At 39.2% G+C, this 17,814-nt stretch overlaps 1 protein-coding gene across 3 annotated transcripts; it reads left to right on the forward strand.

Moving 5' to 3' along the window:
- Positions 1-1,312: 1,312 nt before the first annotated feature.
- Positions 1,313-14,583, forward strand: LOC125746264 (one cut domain family member 2-like). 3 transcript variants are annotated; one of them, XR_007398900.1, is made up of 3 exons: positions 1,313-2,561; positions 10,771-10,845; positions 13,535-13,627. XR_007398900.1 is itself a non-coding variant. In XM_049020041.1 (2 exons), exons 1-2 carry the CDS (start codon positions 1,448-1,450, stop codon positions 13,819-13,821), a joined length of 1,401 nt encoding a protein of 466 aa, XP_048875998.1. In that variant the 5' UTR covers positions 1,313-1,447; the 3' UTR covers positions 13,822-14,583. The 3 variants fall into 3 exon arrangements, 1 of the variants encoding a protein (XP_048875998.1); XR_007398901.1 differs by lacking the exon at positions 1,313-2,561 and adding an exon at positions 8,544-8,625 and having other exon boundaries at positions 13,535-13,584; XM_049020041.1 differs by lacking the exon at positions 10,771-10,845 and having other exon boundaries at positions 13,535-14,583.
- Positions 14,584-17,814: the final 3,231 nt, after the last annotated feature.

Consider the following 17,814-nt stretch of genomic DNA (forward strand, 5'->3'; position numbering starts at 1 on the left):
TTCGTTCTTATAATAATCATAAAATTCACCGATAAAAAATACTCATAATTTTATAGAATATTTTCACAGGTGTCAAATACATGAGACTAAATTAAAATCTTGTTACTTATTTACATGAAACGATTAAAAAGCCGTTAAACTCGCGAGAATGCCGGCGCGGTTCCTGGAAAGACCTTTTTACTGTAGAAGCTGTCGGCTGCTCCCTCCTTTGGCTTTAGCGATCAAAAGAAGAATAGAGACGCCACTCTACATGAGGTTTAAACAAAGGCAACATCTGCGCAACCTCCGAGGCAAAATTACTTAGCAAAATACACAAAAAGCAAATACAAAATGCTATTCATGAGCAAATCCGAAAGATTCCAATAAATGCAATGAAATAAATACGTAGGCAAATCCATGAACCATCTAAAGGCTTCTCAGAATTCTGATAAAGCCGGGAGCCCAATATTCAGATAGATAGATAGATAGATAGATAGATAGATAGATAGATAGATAGATAGATAGATAGATAGATAGATAGATGACTATAGTGAGAATTTAACTTTAATAACTTTAATTATATTTTTGTAATATTGTAGGCCTAAGCATTCGTTATTCAGCTTTAAATTTGATATATTATCGGTCATTATCGTTTTATTCATTATATTTATGGTACTCGTTTTATATATAAATGTGCTTAAGAGTAGATCTACATTCATATTTCCAGTATATAAGGTGTGTATGTATGTATAGATAGATAGATAGATAGATAGATAGATAGATAGATAGATAGATAGATAGATAGATGATGGATGGATGGATAGATAGATAGATAGATGGATGGATGGATGGATAGATAGATAGATAGATAGATAGATAGATAGATAGATAGATAGATAGATAGATAGATAGATAGATAGATAGATAGATAGATAGATAGAACTCGAACTGTTGTAACTTCAAAATTATTTTAGGACGTCACAAGATTCACAAATTAAGTACAATGTGTAACAAACTATGAAATTATTTTAATCCCTTTTGATAAATAGTTTTGAGTTGGAGGACGCGTCAAGTATCAGGTTTAAGAAATACACCGGCACTTGCCGTTAAATGCACAGCTGCAGAAAATCTCAACCTAACTTGACTGCGTCTTGCACACCGGAGTCCGGATTGGATAGGCGACCAATAATGAGCAACTAAGAATGTGACTGATCGAGATTGAAGTCTATCAAAGAGATATGCCCTCCCTCTCCACCAGGGTTGAGTGACCGTAAAACAAACCTGTTCTGAACAGCTCCAGCAGATCACATAGGAGGAGGAGCGGATTCAGACGTGGAGATGTGCAGCACTGGCTTGTATGATAGAGATCGGTAATAAAAAAATCTGAAGAAACCGAGGGGCCTTAAGACCACAATCGAGCGACAAAACTCATAACTAGCAGGAAATGTTAAATAGATTAATGTCCTGAATGAAGACCGCATACCCCGCCTATCTATGCCTTGCCAAGGATTTGGATGCTTGCACCATGAACCCAGAGATGACAATGGAGAGCATTGGCGGTCTGCATTGTGGAGTAAACCACGACCACGGTCTGATGAATATTCACAGTGCCCAACATAACCGGAACACAGACGCTTCTTTGCGGATCCATCAGGATTTAACAGCAGCATCTTCGCGGTCAGCTATGGTTTGCAGTATGGCTACGATCCTTGATGGGTCTGGAGAGTACCGTCCTGAATTGTCTCTCCCGCTCCATCACGCGATGAGCATGCCAGGCGACGCATCTCCATCTGCGATGGGAATGAACGGAACCTACACTCATTTAACTCCACTCCAGCCACTGCCGCCCATATCCACTGTTTCGGAGAAATTCAACCATCCTCATCACCATCACCAACACCAACGTCTTTCTGGAAACGTAACAGGAAGTTTTTCACTAATGCGGGATGAAAGAGTTTTACCAGCAATAAACAACCTCTACAGCCAGTACCATAAAGACATGACAGGTATGAATCAAAGTTTATCCCCCTTGGGCAGCAGTCCCCTTGGAAACAGCCTGAGTACCATCCATAACACACAGCAGAGTCTCCACAGCTATGGAAGTCATGGGCCCGACAAGATGCTGAGCCCCAACTTTGATGACCATCCCACGATACTCGCCAGAGGGGATCAGCACTTTTCTCGAGGACTCAGTGGTCCCACGACAGGTATTATCCCACATTTAAACGGAATGCACCATACTGCACATCAAGGGCACCCTCAAGCCCACGGACCCACGTTGATTTCCAGCCGAGACAGACCGCCCTCCTCCCCTGAAACGCAAGGTGCCAACTCGGGGCAGCTGGAGGAGATCAACACCAAGGAACTGGCACAAAGAATAGCGGCGGAACTAAAGCGATACAGCATCCCGCAGGCTATCTTCGCTCAGCGAGTGCTTTGTCGCTCGCAGGGTACCCTGTCTGACCTTTTGAGGAACCCGAAACCTTGGAGTAAACTTAAATCAGGAAGGGAGACTTTTAGGCGAATGTGGAAATGGCTGCAAGAACCCGAGTTTCAAAGAATGTCGGCCCTGCGACTTGCAGGTAAGGCAGGTACCCTGACAATATCTTCGTGTATAGAGTATAAATATTGCGCTTTAAATCCGGCGACTGAAATATAGTTAATACGGTAATATTAAATAGAGCCTAACTATGAAATATTATAGGACTATATATGAAATATTGTTATATAGTTAAATTAAAACTCTAAGATTTTATTATTAATCGATAATAACGCTCAAGTAAGGCGGTCAATGATACTTTTCCCAGTCAGTGATATGATTTAGCTTTGACTAAATATGTTATAAGGGATCCATTTAGGCTGTTTTCCTTTGAATGGACTAAAACGATCCCTTCCTCAGAATTGTATTCTTATCGATTCTTGATGTTTTTGTCCGTTAAACCGCAATTGAATATCAGATATCCTGCTGACTATTTTACAACCCCATCTATCGCAAAGAATATAGACTCATAAAGCATCTTGGCAGTTATAAATATGACAGTAATCACCATGATAAGTTGATTTTACACTTCCTGTGTTGCCTCTTTGCATTGAATAGTTACTTCTTATTCTCCTGCTTCCATTAATATAAATCAACTATTCAAAATGTCGTTATTGTGTCAGGATTTATTTGTGTTTATACAGGGAATAAATTTCATGTGTGCTTGTGAGACAGGGAGGAGACACGGGAACGGAAAACCCGGTTCTTTTCATTGAGCATTTTCCCTGTGGGATCCACATAAAAAAATGGGACAAATATCTGTAATCTCGTTGCCCCCTCTAGCGACTACACGATCCACTCCCAAACATGCCTTCCTTTGTTCTTCCCAAAAGTTATATTTAATTAGCCTACTTTAAAATCTCCTTCGGTCCTAACTTCTGTTTGTACTTTTTGATAGAATTAATTTCTAAATAATACATATTCACTATGCATGGTCATTTATTTGGAAGGAACAATAAAATAAAATACTGCGATTAAATATGACTTTCATGCTAAATAACTGAAATGTAAAATATTTCAAAGAGGGAATTATATATATATATATTTTTACGAATTACATATATTAAGTTATATACAGAAAACAGAAGATTTAAGTTTACAAGCCAAGCATCATGTAAAACACATTAATTCAACATTAACGAAAGCATCATTATGCTCACAATATCTGTATTGATATTGAGCTCCGAAGTATCAAATAATTGATTCTGGTTTTACTAAAAAGCATGACTTTTGTAACTCTAACCATGGGCGTCGCCGCCATTAAATTTCAAGGGGAAGTGTCCCCATCACAAAATATTACTTTTATGCCAGTGTGCCCCCCCCCCCCCCCCCCCCACATTCAGAATGCTTCTGACGCCCCTGATTCTAACACATTACATTTCGACTGGAAAATGACTGTGAAAATTAAAAGGCTATATCAAATGAAAGTTTCCTTTCAAATTTCCCTTAATAAATGTATTTCTTTTAAATTAAAGAAAAGCTCACAGTCTACAGCCAACAATACATTCGTAACTTATTTTAAAACGAGTCCTAAGAGTTTCTCCTACCTGATCTTTATCTAGTACCGGCTGAAGACCATATTGCGCCCTAGGCGAGATTCAGCGACGGCGACCCCTGTCTGGGACAGTCGAAATCGGCTGGTTAAGTTGTGCATAGTTGGCTGTGCATATTCTTACTAAATGTAGAATATGTTGCTGGCCGTTTTGCTCCATGAGTCATGGTTTTATGTGATCAGAGAAGCTGGACAAATGAAAAGAACAGAAGCTGTAGAGAGTCCATGAATTATTGATAGAAATCTGTTTATGACCTATTGCTAGAGCACAAAACGTAACATTTTCTCAGTTTAAGCCGAGCGTAAACGGGTTTGTTTCCTTTTGTAGGTTCAGTATTATTGTTTTTTTTCTTATGGACGTAGTCAGTGAAAACGAAAACAACAAATATCGCGACTATTTTATGGATGCTGTTAGGTAGGCCTACATTGAAGTAACATTGGTTACAACGATTTTAAAACACAGGCTTAGCTGTAGTATGATATAAAACAGTTACTTTTGTGGATGTGTGCATGCTAAAATCTCAAATATTTGGTCCTGTATTTATGTAAGAAATTTTAAAATGCATATTCTAAGCCATAGTTATGATTTAATCAAAATACACACAGATTGATTTCTTTTGGGTGGTTACAGATAGATTTAGCTAGGCTTAAATATACTCATAATTACGCGAACTGTATCGTATAGTATACGCGGATCTGTGAATGAACGGTTATTTTAACTTAGAATTAGTGAATGGATAGTCCGTGTGTTTTTGGTACGTCCTATAAGTACATTACTGGGGTGCAGAGGTGGGAGTGGGGGGACACGCCCCGTATCCCCCGCCCCCTAAGTTGTATAGCAACTCTAATTGCCAAATCCGGGGAAAAAAAGATCTATCTTGATATAGATCTATATCCCGTTCTTTCCTATAGCAAGCAATGTGAGTGTACGTACATTCTACATATTCTTAATCTATATACCAAGCATATGCTGGATGCAGTTGTCAACATACCTTTCCCCCATATCCCTAATAGGTTAATTTATGAAGTCCATTTATTGTTTATGCTGTAAAATAGGACATTTGCGGGTAACTGGCATCTCCATACTAGGCAACAAAGTAACATTGCATGTATATTGGCCAGTGTCAATCAAAACGTTTATCGGACCAATCAATTAGCTCAAATCGTGCCGAATACCTCATCAAGCTTAGATAAGTTTGAAAGCTGAGACCTTTTGCTCACTGTTCGGTCCTCCCCATTTCAAAAATCTCTCGTGTGTCCCTCCTCTGTTATAAGTCGTTAACTTAAGATGCCTTTGCACTTGTAGTTTTAATGAGTGAACTCGAACTCATAATCCACAGTTTTAGATCATCGTCACCCTTTATCAATTGTAATTTTATTAATGAGAAACATTTGCAGTGGACAATAACACCATATCTGTACTTTAAGTTAAATGTTACGTAAAATAAGTTAATGGAGAATATTGTCAAACCTTTATGATATTTTTTACGAAACCAGCGGAACTATATACGTGAGAGAGCAGAAAAAATATCACTTGTTTATTTTTATTGCCATCTGTCCCGCGTGGGGTTATTGTCAGTTTATAAAACACATATCTGAAGGTCTATGGACCTGGATCGATGCATCTAAGCTTTTGAAGATTAAAAGGGCATTAATGCTGGCGATAGTAACATAAACTTGTGGCCCAAGTTCGCATTAATTTGTAACCCGTTTACAGCTTCCGCCAGTAAAACTTATCGTGCAACTGTATTCCTAGCACAGGACGGCACTCTACAGGCAACTTTTGTTGACCTTTTCCAGATACCGTTTACCCACCTTAGAGAACGTTTCAGTAAGTAGTTAAGTAGTGATACATGTATTTCAGTGCAATAAATGGACCGCCTGAGTGTTTGAGGTTTATTTCTGTCTCAGCCTTGTTCATGTTGCCCCTCTGTTTGTGTGGGTTTCTTGTTCTAAATCAGCTTGACGTAGAATGATGTTATTACATTGAGCATTCTCGGACAAGTACATCGGATAAGTCGATCGTTAAAGAAAACAGATGGATATACTGTAGCAGAATTTGTATTGCGGAGTGATTTTCTTTATAATGACGGGTAACGATTGTAATTTGAAGGCACTAAGAGAAATGATTTTTCAGAAACTTTCTACAATTATTATGTTTATACTCACGATCTTTATGCACTTTATGGAAGTGTGTAAAGTATAACAGTAGACAAATATCAAGTTTTACAACCATGTGTTATAAAATAGTTGGATAGAGTGGGTGCTTTGTGGGCAGTATGGTGGCGCAGTGGTTAGCACTGTTGCCTTACACCTCTGGGAGCTGCGTTTGAGTCTCTTCAAGGGCTCCGTGTGTGAGTGTGTCCTGTGATGGGTTGGTGCCCCATCCTGGGTTGTTCCCTACCCTGCATAGCCTCTAGGATAGGCTCTGTGACCCTTAATAGGACAAGCAGTTATAGAAAATGGATGGATGTAGCTTTGCAATTAAACTAATATTACAGCCTAGGAGAATATAATGGTCTTTCTTAAATATAGGGGGGTAATTTTAGAAAATTTTTAAGATGGGTTTTCATGCAGCTAGAAACATGTGTAAAAATTCAAGATGTCTCTTTAAATTACGCGTATTTTTCTCTAGCCCAGTTAAGAATCTTATGGGAATCACAGAATTGCTTAAGGTGAAACTTTATTCATTTATTCGATTACTGTGCCAAGGCATTACTCAACAAATAGAGCTCAAAATGACACATATAAAATAAAGAGTACGGGTATAAAGACAAAGAAGAAGAGAGATGAGGTATGTAAAGTAACTGCTCTAGTCTTCTAACATCATATATATCTCAAACGCAATGCAGTGTTTCCTTGGTCAGCTAGTTTTCAGTGAAGTCGGTCCAGGTGTAAATGAGGACACCTTGTAATGACTCAGAGACGAGAAATAATCAGGAGTGACTGATCGGGCAGGCTACTTATTCAGCTAATACATTTACACCTGGTGTTCCAATGTTGTTGTGCTTAAATGCACTTTAATATGAATGGATGTTCGGCTGGTGTCAGTTTGGCTTTTAGTAGTCACCCTTTATATACTTGCCAAAGTGAATAACCATTAGCCTATTAGCCATCAGCCTTGGAGAGACTCCATGTGGCAAAATCACTTTCACATGTTATATTTAAGCAGTGCCATGCCAACGCTGGGTAACGCTGTTGCCTTGTGTCTCCTGGGTTGGGAATTTGATTTCTGCCTTGGCTCTGCGTCTCTGTGTTTTTCTTGCATTGGGTTTCGTCTGGGTTCTCCAGTTTCTTCCGGCATTCTAAAGACGTGCAGTCAGGCTCATTGGCGTCTCTTAATTGCTCGTAGGCTATAAGAACAGAACGGGGGTGCGCGCGTGGGAGTGCGCGCATGGGAGTGCGCACGTACGAGCCCTGCAACGCTCTCCAGCTTTGTGTCCTATGCTGCCTGGGGGAGGTTCCACACCCCACCACAATGACTCGGACTGGGATAAACAATTGCACAGTAGCGGTGGACGTAGGGGTGCTGAGGGTAATTCTGCACCCCCTCTTGACTGTTTTGTCAAAAACAAAAAAAACAAAACAGTGTTATGATATCTCACAATGGCTCAGAGGCGTCTTCACGATTTCTTCAGCGCGTTTCCTGTTGTTAGCTGTTGATAGCTATCAGTGAAGTTGTTCACAAAAGAACTTCAGTGAAGTCTATTGGTCCTTCTGGCTTTTAGCACCCTGAGCTCATAACATCTTCCTGTGTCTACACTTGTGGCCAAAATTGATTGAGGATTGCAGAACTTTACTCAGCTGTTGCTTATTTAATCGTGCAATGTATATTTATAGTGCATTGTGTATTTGTAACATTCTTTGATTGTTTATGTGAAGTAATTTTTAAAGCATAATGCCAAAAATGCCACGTTTCCACAATTTTGGCTACTAGTGTATACAGTTAGATGCATGTATGACATAATAAATACAGATTTTTCTGTAGCTATGTACTGATTTTCCTTAGAAGAAATGCCTGAATCTTTAAAAAAAAAAAACATTCTAATGACCAGCCACAATTTCATAAACAGATTAATTCCTTTCCATTCATTTTCTTTATCTTGAGTTATCCCATTTTGTATGGAGCATTCGCATTTTCAGCTTGAGGGTTTATGATTATTTTGTGGCTTTGCTGCTCCGTAACGTAAGATTCATAACACGTAAACTTTGTCAGAGAATTAAATTAACCGATAATGTTTTCGGATCTCTGAATTTTAGTCCATATGAAATTAATTCTTGAGTCCTGCCTTTTTTTGGAAACCACAGATAAATTTGGTTGGTCCATTTTAAGATTGCAGTAATAAACTTATTCCAATGGAGGGAGCTGTAGTAGCATAAATGCCTTACTACTGTCTTCTGTTCCTTGCTACGTGTTTTTGCGGTGTGTATAAAGGTAAATTTTGATTTTTTTTTCTTTTTGGTTGAATATTTGTTGAATTTTGGTTGAATACTATATATATTTGATTCATTATAATAGTCAACATGTTGGAAGATGTCATCGACTACAAAGCAGGTACAGTATGTTATTTTATAACGGGAAATCGATTCAGTATAATCGATATATTAGCCAGAAGTTTCACTACAGTGGGATGTTTGCGTTTGTTTATGCTCATATTTTGTCTGCCAGTAACTCCAGGGGCTTCACGTATAAATGATGCGTACGCAGAAAAATGTTGCGCTTCGAAACTTCGAAATGTATAAAATTGGAACTTGGCTTGGCGGCATGGTGGTGCAGTGGTTAGCATTGTTGTCTCACACCTCTGCGACCCGGGTTCGAGTGTCCACCTGGGTCACATGTGTGCGGAGTGCATGTTCTCCCCATGTCGTCGTGGGGTTCCCTCCGGGTACTCCGGTTTCCCCCCGCAGCCCAAAAACATGCTGAGACTAATTGGACTTGCTAAATTACGCGTAGGAATGCATGTGAGAGTGAATGGTGTGTGAGTGTGCCCTGCAATGGGCTGGCCCTCCATCCTGGGTTGTTCCCTGCCTCGTGCCGATTGCTTCTGGGATAGGCTCCGGACCCCCGCGACCCAGTAGGATAAGCGGTTTGGAAAATGGATGGATGGAACTTGGCGTAACACTATACGCATATTTTCACGGCAGCCTCAGACTACGCGTACGCACGTTACTGCTCAGCATCAAAGCAGTGGGTTCTCTGTTTTTTCATATTTGGATCCATGACGCGGATCAATTACACTGAAATTAATTGCATATCATTTATAAATTGAAGGCACTTGTAAGCACTCTGTAACAATAAAATGGCTGATTTGGCGTTGTTAGAAGACGTCGCAAATGGAAGAATTAGTAAAGAGCGCGTATTTAGAGACCACACTGATTTCTTGTCCCTTGATGATGACTAAGTCGATTTAGATTTCCAAAAGCTATCTTATTGGAGCTGTGTGTTGAACTGGGGCCAGTAGGAACCTTGGACAGGCAAAGATCAAACTTTATGAGTAGAACGTACTATAGGGTAGTTTAAGAGCTGTTGGCGCTACCTGGATAAGATGGGTGGAGTGCAGAGAATTTTTGTCACATTGTGCAAGCATGTAGCATGTAGTGTGCTATCTGAAGAGATGTGGTATGATGAACCTAACCCTGACCACCAAATGCTCAGCCTAATCAAACAGCGTTACAACTTCGGTCTGAATGTAATTAGCAGGATGTACAGCATAATTGGCAGAATGTCAGCAAGAAGAAGGTAATTCATCTCAGTTCAAAGCAATTCAATGCAATCACACAAAGCAGGAATGTCATTTAATCTAGCAAAACAAAGTTACATAATATTTACTTTCAAGATGGCAGATATAACCTTATATATGTACTAGTGAGTGAAATGAACTTTATATTTGCATAATTGTAAGATTAAAAATTCTGTTGTTTTAGCCTATTCTAGCAATATCCATTTGGTTTATGTTGACCCTTTAAGTCTTCTCCCATGTGCACATATTTATTGTGTGTATTTAAGCGTGTTACCATTTGTGAGGAGAGCAATTAACGATTGATATTGAGTGCGAGATAACGAACTTAGCATCACAAAGCTTTTGGGGAACGCGCCGCTGGCCTTGAACCAATGGTCTCCGTTATCACACGTTGCATATTTCCTGACACTAATACGTGTCTCTGGTAAAAGAGAGGCAATTTGATGGTATTTACTTATCAGTTTAAAGTTAATTCAGTGTGTGTGTATGTTGTTGTTATCAAATATTAAGTGTTTACTCCCCAAAAACCACATTCTGTATATTCAGAAATGGACTGGAATAGACATAAGATTTAAGGCGTTGTGTTGCTGTATATATAAGCTTTACTGCTCTTGCCAGCAAGTAGCCACTGAAAGGCATACCCTACCGTCAATAGGCCAAGGGACCGTATAAAGGCTTCTATAATTGTTACAAAACTTTATATTTATCAAATCTTGGTATATAAATACAATAATGAAACACACAACGATCTGAATATGAAATTAAAGACTATTTCAATCTCCTGAATAAGATATATCTGTTGTATGATATTGCGAAGTACATGCGAAAAATATCAATAAATGGAGAAGTAAAAATGTAGTAATTACAGATGGAAAAACCTCTGCATTTATAGTTCTGGATGCTCTCCTGGGGGTAACTGTGGCAGTCGCTGGTGGGCTCATGCCGAATCCCCTTTACAGGCCACCAAAGAGGCTGACAGACGAGGTGATGGGGATGTGGTGGAATGCAGCGTACAGCTGGCATGAAAATGTGAGGTATGTACGTTATTTATGGGTGTGCGATATGCATTCATCATTCTCTTATTCAGTGTAGGGTATTGGCGGGGGGGGGGGGGGGGGGCTATCGCAGGCAGCATAGGTCAGAGGAAAGGGGGTGGGGTGTGGAGCATTATATTTAAGAATCTGTATTTGAGATCTTTGTGCATTTGTGGTACATGAAAAGCTATATAGCTGTTGACTGCATATTGGCCAGGTAATATTATGTAAATAGTTGGATGTTGTCATATATTAGTTTTTATTCATTATGTCGTCTTTCTTGAGAGGAAAAAAAGAACCAGGGAAAAATGGATTTTTGGGAAAAAAATAGACTTACGGTGTTTGCGAGCGAGTTACTGTGATTCTAATTTCACATACACTTCTGGAAAAGGACAAGTTGGAGAACAGGATTCCTTACTTTTGTGACCAGTGTAGCTGAAACGATTATGTTAAAGCCCAGGCTAGAATCAATAATCAGCGTCCCTTTGTTGATATGCTTAAAGGGAATTCTGCAACACTTTCTCTGATTCCGGAATAATGCTATTTATTTGGAACGTCGCTAATATCTTCATGTATTTCACAACCATTTACACGTCACTCATTGTTAGCGAGCGGTGATATAAATTACATTGCCAATGTAAAAAGGCAGTATTGAATAACAGTAGGCTGCCTCAATGAGAAATCAGTACAGTATTTAACGTGGTAGAAGGGCTCAGGGCTTGTGAGCATTTAGTCTTTATAATATGAGTAAGTTTTGCATCTGAAGGTGGTGATCACAGTTCATTCTTTACTTTATTGGCCACAAGTAGGTAACCCGCCTGAGGCTGATCAGGCCTCTGCTTGTCCACGCAGCTTGGTACGACCTTCCCATGGGTTGCTCTTACAAGCACAGTAATGACGTCGATGGCAGTCCTCTTTGGTCCAGTGATGTCATGCACACTGAATTTTGCGAACAGATTACGCCTTGAAGTTTCACAGTACATGCTTTGTTTTCCGACTCTACTTTCCGCACTCATCTTTAATTCAGCGAGACGCTATTCATAGCACATCATTATGCTGTGAGGCTTTAAGAACTTCAGTTACCGATTAACGGAATAGTTAAACGATGTGAAAATCAAGACTGCCTCTGGAAAAATACAACTTCCATTATAAATATCTAAGTGTATATAAAGGCAAATTCACCAGGAGTCAATCAAGTGCTCCGGAAAATCTTGCTACTCTGGTATAAGAATCATAGAGGGAACCATAAATTCCAAAAGGATCCTATTGACAGTCTGACTTCCTCAGCGTTCATCTAAACTCATCTCAGAAAACGTAAAATATGAAAGCTGGTTTATACGCTTATTTCAGGCCTAGATGAGTTATATACATTTCAGCTAGAATGCAGTTTCAGGAGCTTTATCTTGCCAAGGTTTGTCGTTGACTTTAACATGTTCTTCATGGCGTCTTTGCCTAGCATCTTATATCTACGGTGCGATTCCATATTTCAGTTCAGCTATTTGTTAGCACCATACTTTTCGTACAACATTTTTTTGGCTTTCCCTTCTGTCTCCAGCTCAGAGTCAGTGGGCCCTGAGCGAAGAGGCCTACATCCGGCCTATGACCCTATCTAAATGAACCCCTGTGTTGGCATGAACCCATTTATTAATACAGTTTTGATACAAGCCCTCCAACCTTCTGACTCCAATAGCTTATCATCTGAACATGACCACTCACCCCCAGCTGGGGCTTATAAAAATTGTCTCTGGACAAAACCTAAATTTGCATGATAAGTTCAATTCCCACTGCCAGCTCTATTTCTGCATGTTTTCTCCATAGTCCATTTTCCTACCGCAGTTAGGTGATCCCAAGAGCCCCCTGCCCCAAGAATGACTGCGGGAGTGAGTTCTGTTATCCCGAGAGCCCCCCGCCCCAAGAATGACTGCGGGAGTGAGTTCTGTGATCCCGAGAGCCCCCCACCCCAAGAATCACTACGGGAGTGAGTTCTGTGATCCCGAGAGCCCCCCACCCCAAGAATCACTGCGGGAGTGAGTTCTGTGATCCCGAGAGCCCCCCGCCCCAAGAGTTCTGTGATCCCGAGAGCCCCCTGCCCCAAGAATGACTGTGGGAGTGAGTTCTGTGAACCTGAGAGATCCTGTTGGCTACACCAACACCTCTCCCAGCAGCAACCCAGCTTTTCTAGTTTGTCTCTCATCCAACTACTGGCCAGGCCCAAACCTGCTTAGCTTCTGGTGGATTACAGAGTTTAAACTGCAGGTGGTATGACTGCTGGCAAAGTGAAGTAACCTAAGGGTGCAACACGGGTTCCTCTCCATGTGCTGACAAAGCTTGTAATCTGAAGATTCTCTTCTTATTCCAATAAAACTTCCAGTCATAAGAATGGGTACAATTCATCTGTAATGTCTTAAGATAGAAGTACGATAAAAATTAAATAAAACAACAAAAAAATGAACATATAGGCTATCTAGTTTGTCCATGTGGCCCTGTCCAGGATGAACAGTAGAAAGATGGATGGATGGTTACTTTTCAGGTGTTTAAGTCATTGTCCAGTATGTTTTTCAAACATAGCGTACTATACCGTATTTATAACACTGCAGCATTGATTCCTATAACACAAAACTGTCTTTTAATTGACATTTCTCTTCTTTCTCCACTGATTTTCTCTTTTCATTCTTTCCACTTCTGAAAGCATGCAAAAGAAAAGATCAAGACATAAGCAAAGATAGGAGCAACACACCAAAGAAATCCCGCCTGGTTTTTACCGACCTCCAGCGGCGTACCCTTGTCGCCATCTTCAGGGAAACCAGGCGCCCCACCAAGGAGATGCAGCTCACCATCTCCCAGCAGCTCGGCCTGCATCTCAACACCGTCAGTAATTTCTTCATGAACGCCAGGCGACGGAGCTTGGATAAATGGTTGGATGAGGGAAGTCCAGGGGCGGCCTCCTCCGCCTCCAGCACATGTGGGAAAGCATGACTGTGAGCATGGAGCTGCTCTGAAAGGTGTAGGCGTAGGTGGAGGAAGCACAACATACGGGAGCCCACCTCCATAGCAGGGACAGGAGCTGTTTGCTGGCAACAATGTCAGCTACATAAGTATTGTCTCTCTCAGCCACAACATCCTTCAAAGCTGAAAAATTGTCTGAAAATTTATCTTGGTTATACAGCCTCTCCCCGGGTTACAATGGGGTTACATGCAGGTAAATCTATCGTAAGGCGAAAATATCGTAATCCGAAAATATCGTAAGGCGAAAATGCATATTAATACAGTACACCTAACCTAACAAACATTGCAACCTAGCCTACCCTACCTTAAAACATGTGTAGAACACTTACATTAGCCTGTAGTTGGGCAAAATAACACAAACCCTATTTTGTAATAAAATGTTGAATATCTCATGTAAGTTACTGAATAATGTACCGAAAGTGAAAAACATTTACCCATCGTAAAGTCGAAATATTGTGACCTGGACCACCGTAATCCAGGGAGCGTCTGTATTTCATTATAAAATGTTCCTTTAACCGTGTAAAATTGTATCATTCTTTCATATTTCCTGTAGTTTTATCAAATCTACTGATACTCCAATAAGTATTTGAACGTTCGTTATATGGGTACCACTTTACGGTAATGCTCCCATTTGCTGCTTATAAATGATTGTAACACAGTAATAGAAAGAAACTGTTTTATAACTTGTTTATGATAGTTTATTAATGATTTATAAAGTATTACAACATATTTAACAACCAAAAGATGTCCCCTGCATAAGGGTAGTCTTAATGTAAAGTGGTACTGTTATATATATATATATATATATATATATATATATATATATATATATATATATATGCGCCTAAAGTTAAAACAGCTATACCTCCCTGTATGTGATATGCTAAGCGGGTATGTAGTTGAGCTATGAAGAAACACTTCATGATTAATGGTGTTTTGTATATTAAAAATCAATCCCAGAATGTTAAGGACACTATAAAGCAAGACCACAAAGCATCCTGTTGCAGGAATAGGTGCGCGTGAAATATGTACAGTTTTGTGTATACTAAGGTATACAAGCACAAATGATGTTTTTCCTCTGTCCAGTAACAGACCTAAATGACAGAATATAGGTAATGCAAAGTATTCCTTGATTTTTCGCCTGCTAGCTGGTAAAGTATGTGAGCACAATCTTGAAGCACATTTTCTCTGCATGATGCAAAATGTTCATTTTACTTGGCTACTGAATGATTTAAGAAAAAAATTAAGTTTAAAATAACTTCTGATACTTCATAAGGGCCTCTACCAATATTACTAAGCGTCATTTTAAAATACAACAAACAATCTTGATTTAATACATTTAAGACAGATTCTTGCCGGCAAACAGCTCCTCTATAGAACTGATTCCCTAATATATAAAACCCCAAAGCAAGTTTATTGCGGATTTTTGAATCTTTTTTTTTTCTATTTATTAATTAAGCGAAACCAAAGAAAGTGTTTTGTGCACCTAACTGCTCCACAAAAAATAACTTGAAGGAGATTCTTATAGCAATGACTGAGATGACAGGCTGTTTTCACGAAAATGTTCGTTTCACCTGAAGTGTCAGGGAAGTTCATCAGGAGGCGGCCAATTCACTGAAGACTTGCCACTGCAGTGGTTTCCTCTCGAATTTTCTTCTCGATTCAAAGTTCCACGTCCCTCAAAGTTGAAGATTGTCTTTGACATGTGCCTATGCAGCTTTTCAAGAAAATGGAAAAGATTAACGGAAACCTCATCAGCTACAAAACCAAAGATTCAGTCATGCTCTCAGTTATTTCTAGAATTTGGGTCCGTGTTTGATCTAAACATATATATGCATATTTGTGTATAATGTATACATATAGTTTCATACCATTTGTTTTCAAGCATGGCACTGGGATTCAACAGTTATTTAATAACTTATGATAATGTATTTGTTTTGCGCCATATTTCACAATCTTAACTTGCTAAGAATGGAAATCTACACTATTATATAGATAACAATCAGGTGTAAATAATCAGGTGTAATAAAATAATCATTATTACAGCTTAATCACACCACAGTATATGTTTGCTTATATCCTTTTATTTGCTTATATGTCCTGCATATATTATTCTGAATACCATCATTATCAGTTGGTTTCTGTCCATGTTGCTTGGTAGTAGCTAAGCTGACAAAATTTATATTTATATAATTTAGTACGCTATCATTTTTGCGTTGATTCCCCACTACCATGTCTGGAAATGACCTGGGGGTATTCTTAATTAAAGAAAACCTAGAGTTTGATATACCAAAAACAGCAGGAAACAGTACATCTGTCATTAGGAAACTGCTGAAATGTCGGTTAAATAGCTTTATTCTGTTCCTTATTCTCTGATCCAAAGAAGCGATCCTGGCCCTGCCTTCTGGCCAGCCGTGAACATGATGGACATGACAACGTTCTTTACTTACTGAGATACGATATTGAGGAAAATGACCCAAAGAATGACGTGAAAAAAAAAAGTTTTCATTGCTTAGTGTTAGTAGCAGTACTCAGAACTTACATAGATACAACTGATTCCATAGCAGAGGTTGCATATATTTTACATATATTTTAGTGTATTTTTTAGAAAAAAAAATTTGTGGCCAAAATGTTTTGAAAACTGTTCCTTATTCACTTTGTTTTAATATTATTACACTTTGTTTTAGATTTATCCTAATTTATTTATTGTTAATGATCGTCTGTTAGAATATATGTATTATTTTAACTTAATGAACTTAATTAGGCCTAGTGTTTTGGATGAATATTTATGCTTTCGAATAATACCATGGCATCAAAGATGCATGTTCTGTTTATTTTTGACAGAATGAAAAAATAGCGATGTATTTATTTTTTTGCCGTAACATTCCTTTGATAAACTTTTCTTTCATTGCTTTTTTCCCCAACTCTGTTGATGTTCTGCTGTGGAATGAATGAAGGAACGAAGTCGCGAATTTCAGACTTGCCTTTGTGACGACTGAATTGAGGACTTTATTGGAATCACTGGAAGATTATATAACAGAACGATGAATGATTCCCTTAAGAATAGTTGCCTCTAATCCTAACTAGTCTTTGTCAGACATAGATACCAAAGATACCAAAGATTTGTTTGTTGCCCATGGTTTCATATCATTAGTCTGTGTCCCCCGTCCCTTTCTTATACTGTATTGCACTCATCATCTACAGTAAATACCATTTAATACATTTTGACAACCACTTACATATATCAGTTCATCCATTTCTCATAATTGCTCATTCAGTGCAGGGTCGTAGGGCCAACCATGGCACAGCCATGCGTGGGATGCCAGTCCTTCACGGGGCATTACGCTGGCACAGTGGTAGAGATAACAATTCATCAAACTGCATGTTTTTGGACTGTTCTGGGAAATCTACACACGAAACTCCGCGCACACACATCCCAAATGCATATTATTGCTAGTATCAACATGATCATCGTTAATTTTCCATAGTTGCTTATCCAGTGCAGAGTTGCTATGGATACAGTCCCCGGGGGATGTCTGGAGCACCCGGATTGGGATACATGTCCATCACATTCTAAATTAATAAAATATATGTGACTGTATTGTGTCTTAGGCATGTATATACAAAACACGCATATAATTTCATGAATAGCTCTAGTCATTACTTGGAAAATGATCAAATATGTGGAAGGAAGAATTGCTTAAATATTATATTACAATTTTTCATAAGGGCCACTTGTAAGTGATGTTGGAAACGTTTTTACGGGATATCGACGGGACGTGTGCCTTTCTTGAACCAAAGCAAAACCTGAACCTCTGTCCTTTCTCCTCTGTGGTTTTTATTGCTGTGAATACCTCAGGCATTGGATGGGCCGCCACGCTGGATTCGTCCCTGTGGTGCTGTGCCATGCAATCCTACAAAGAACAAAGTCAAATTATACCAAAGGTTGTAAAAGCATTCTTT

The sequence above is a fragment of the Brienomyrus brachyistius genome, chromosome 7 (assembly GCF_023856365.1).
Source record: "Brienomyrus brachyistius isolate T26 chromosome 7, BBRACH_0.4, whole genome shotgun sequence".
Lineage (NCBI taxonomy): Eukaryota > Metazoa > Chordata > Actinopteri > Osteoglossiformes > Mormyridae > Brienomyrus > Brienomyrus brachyistius.

What these genes read in the sequence shown, in the direction of transcription:
- LOC125746264 (XM_049020041.1), top strand. Translation starts at nt 1,448, where the DNA reads ATGAAGACCGCATACCCCGCCTATCTATGCCTTGCCAAGGATTTGGAT. An exon ending in GTCGGCCCTGCGACTTGCAG is followed by an intron (nt 2,562 to 13,534) that starts GTAAGGCAGGTA and finishes CACTTCTGAAAG; the next exon opens with CATGCAAAAGAAAAGATCAA.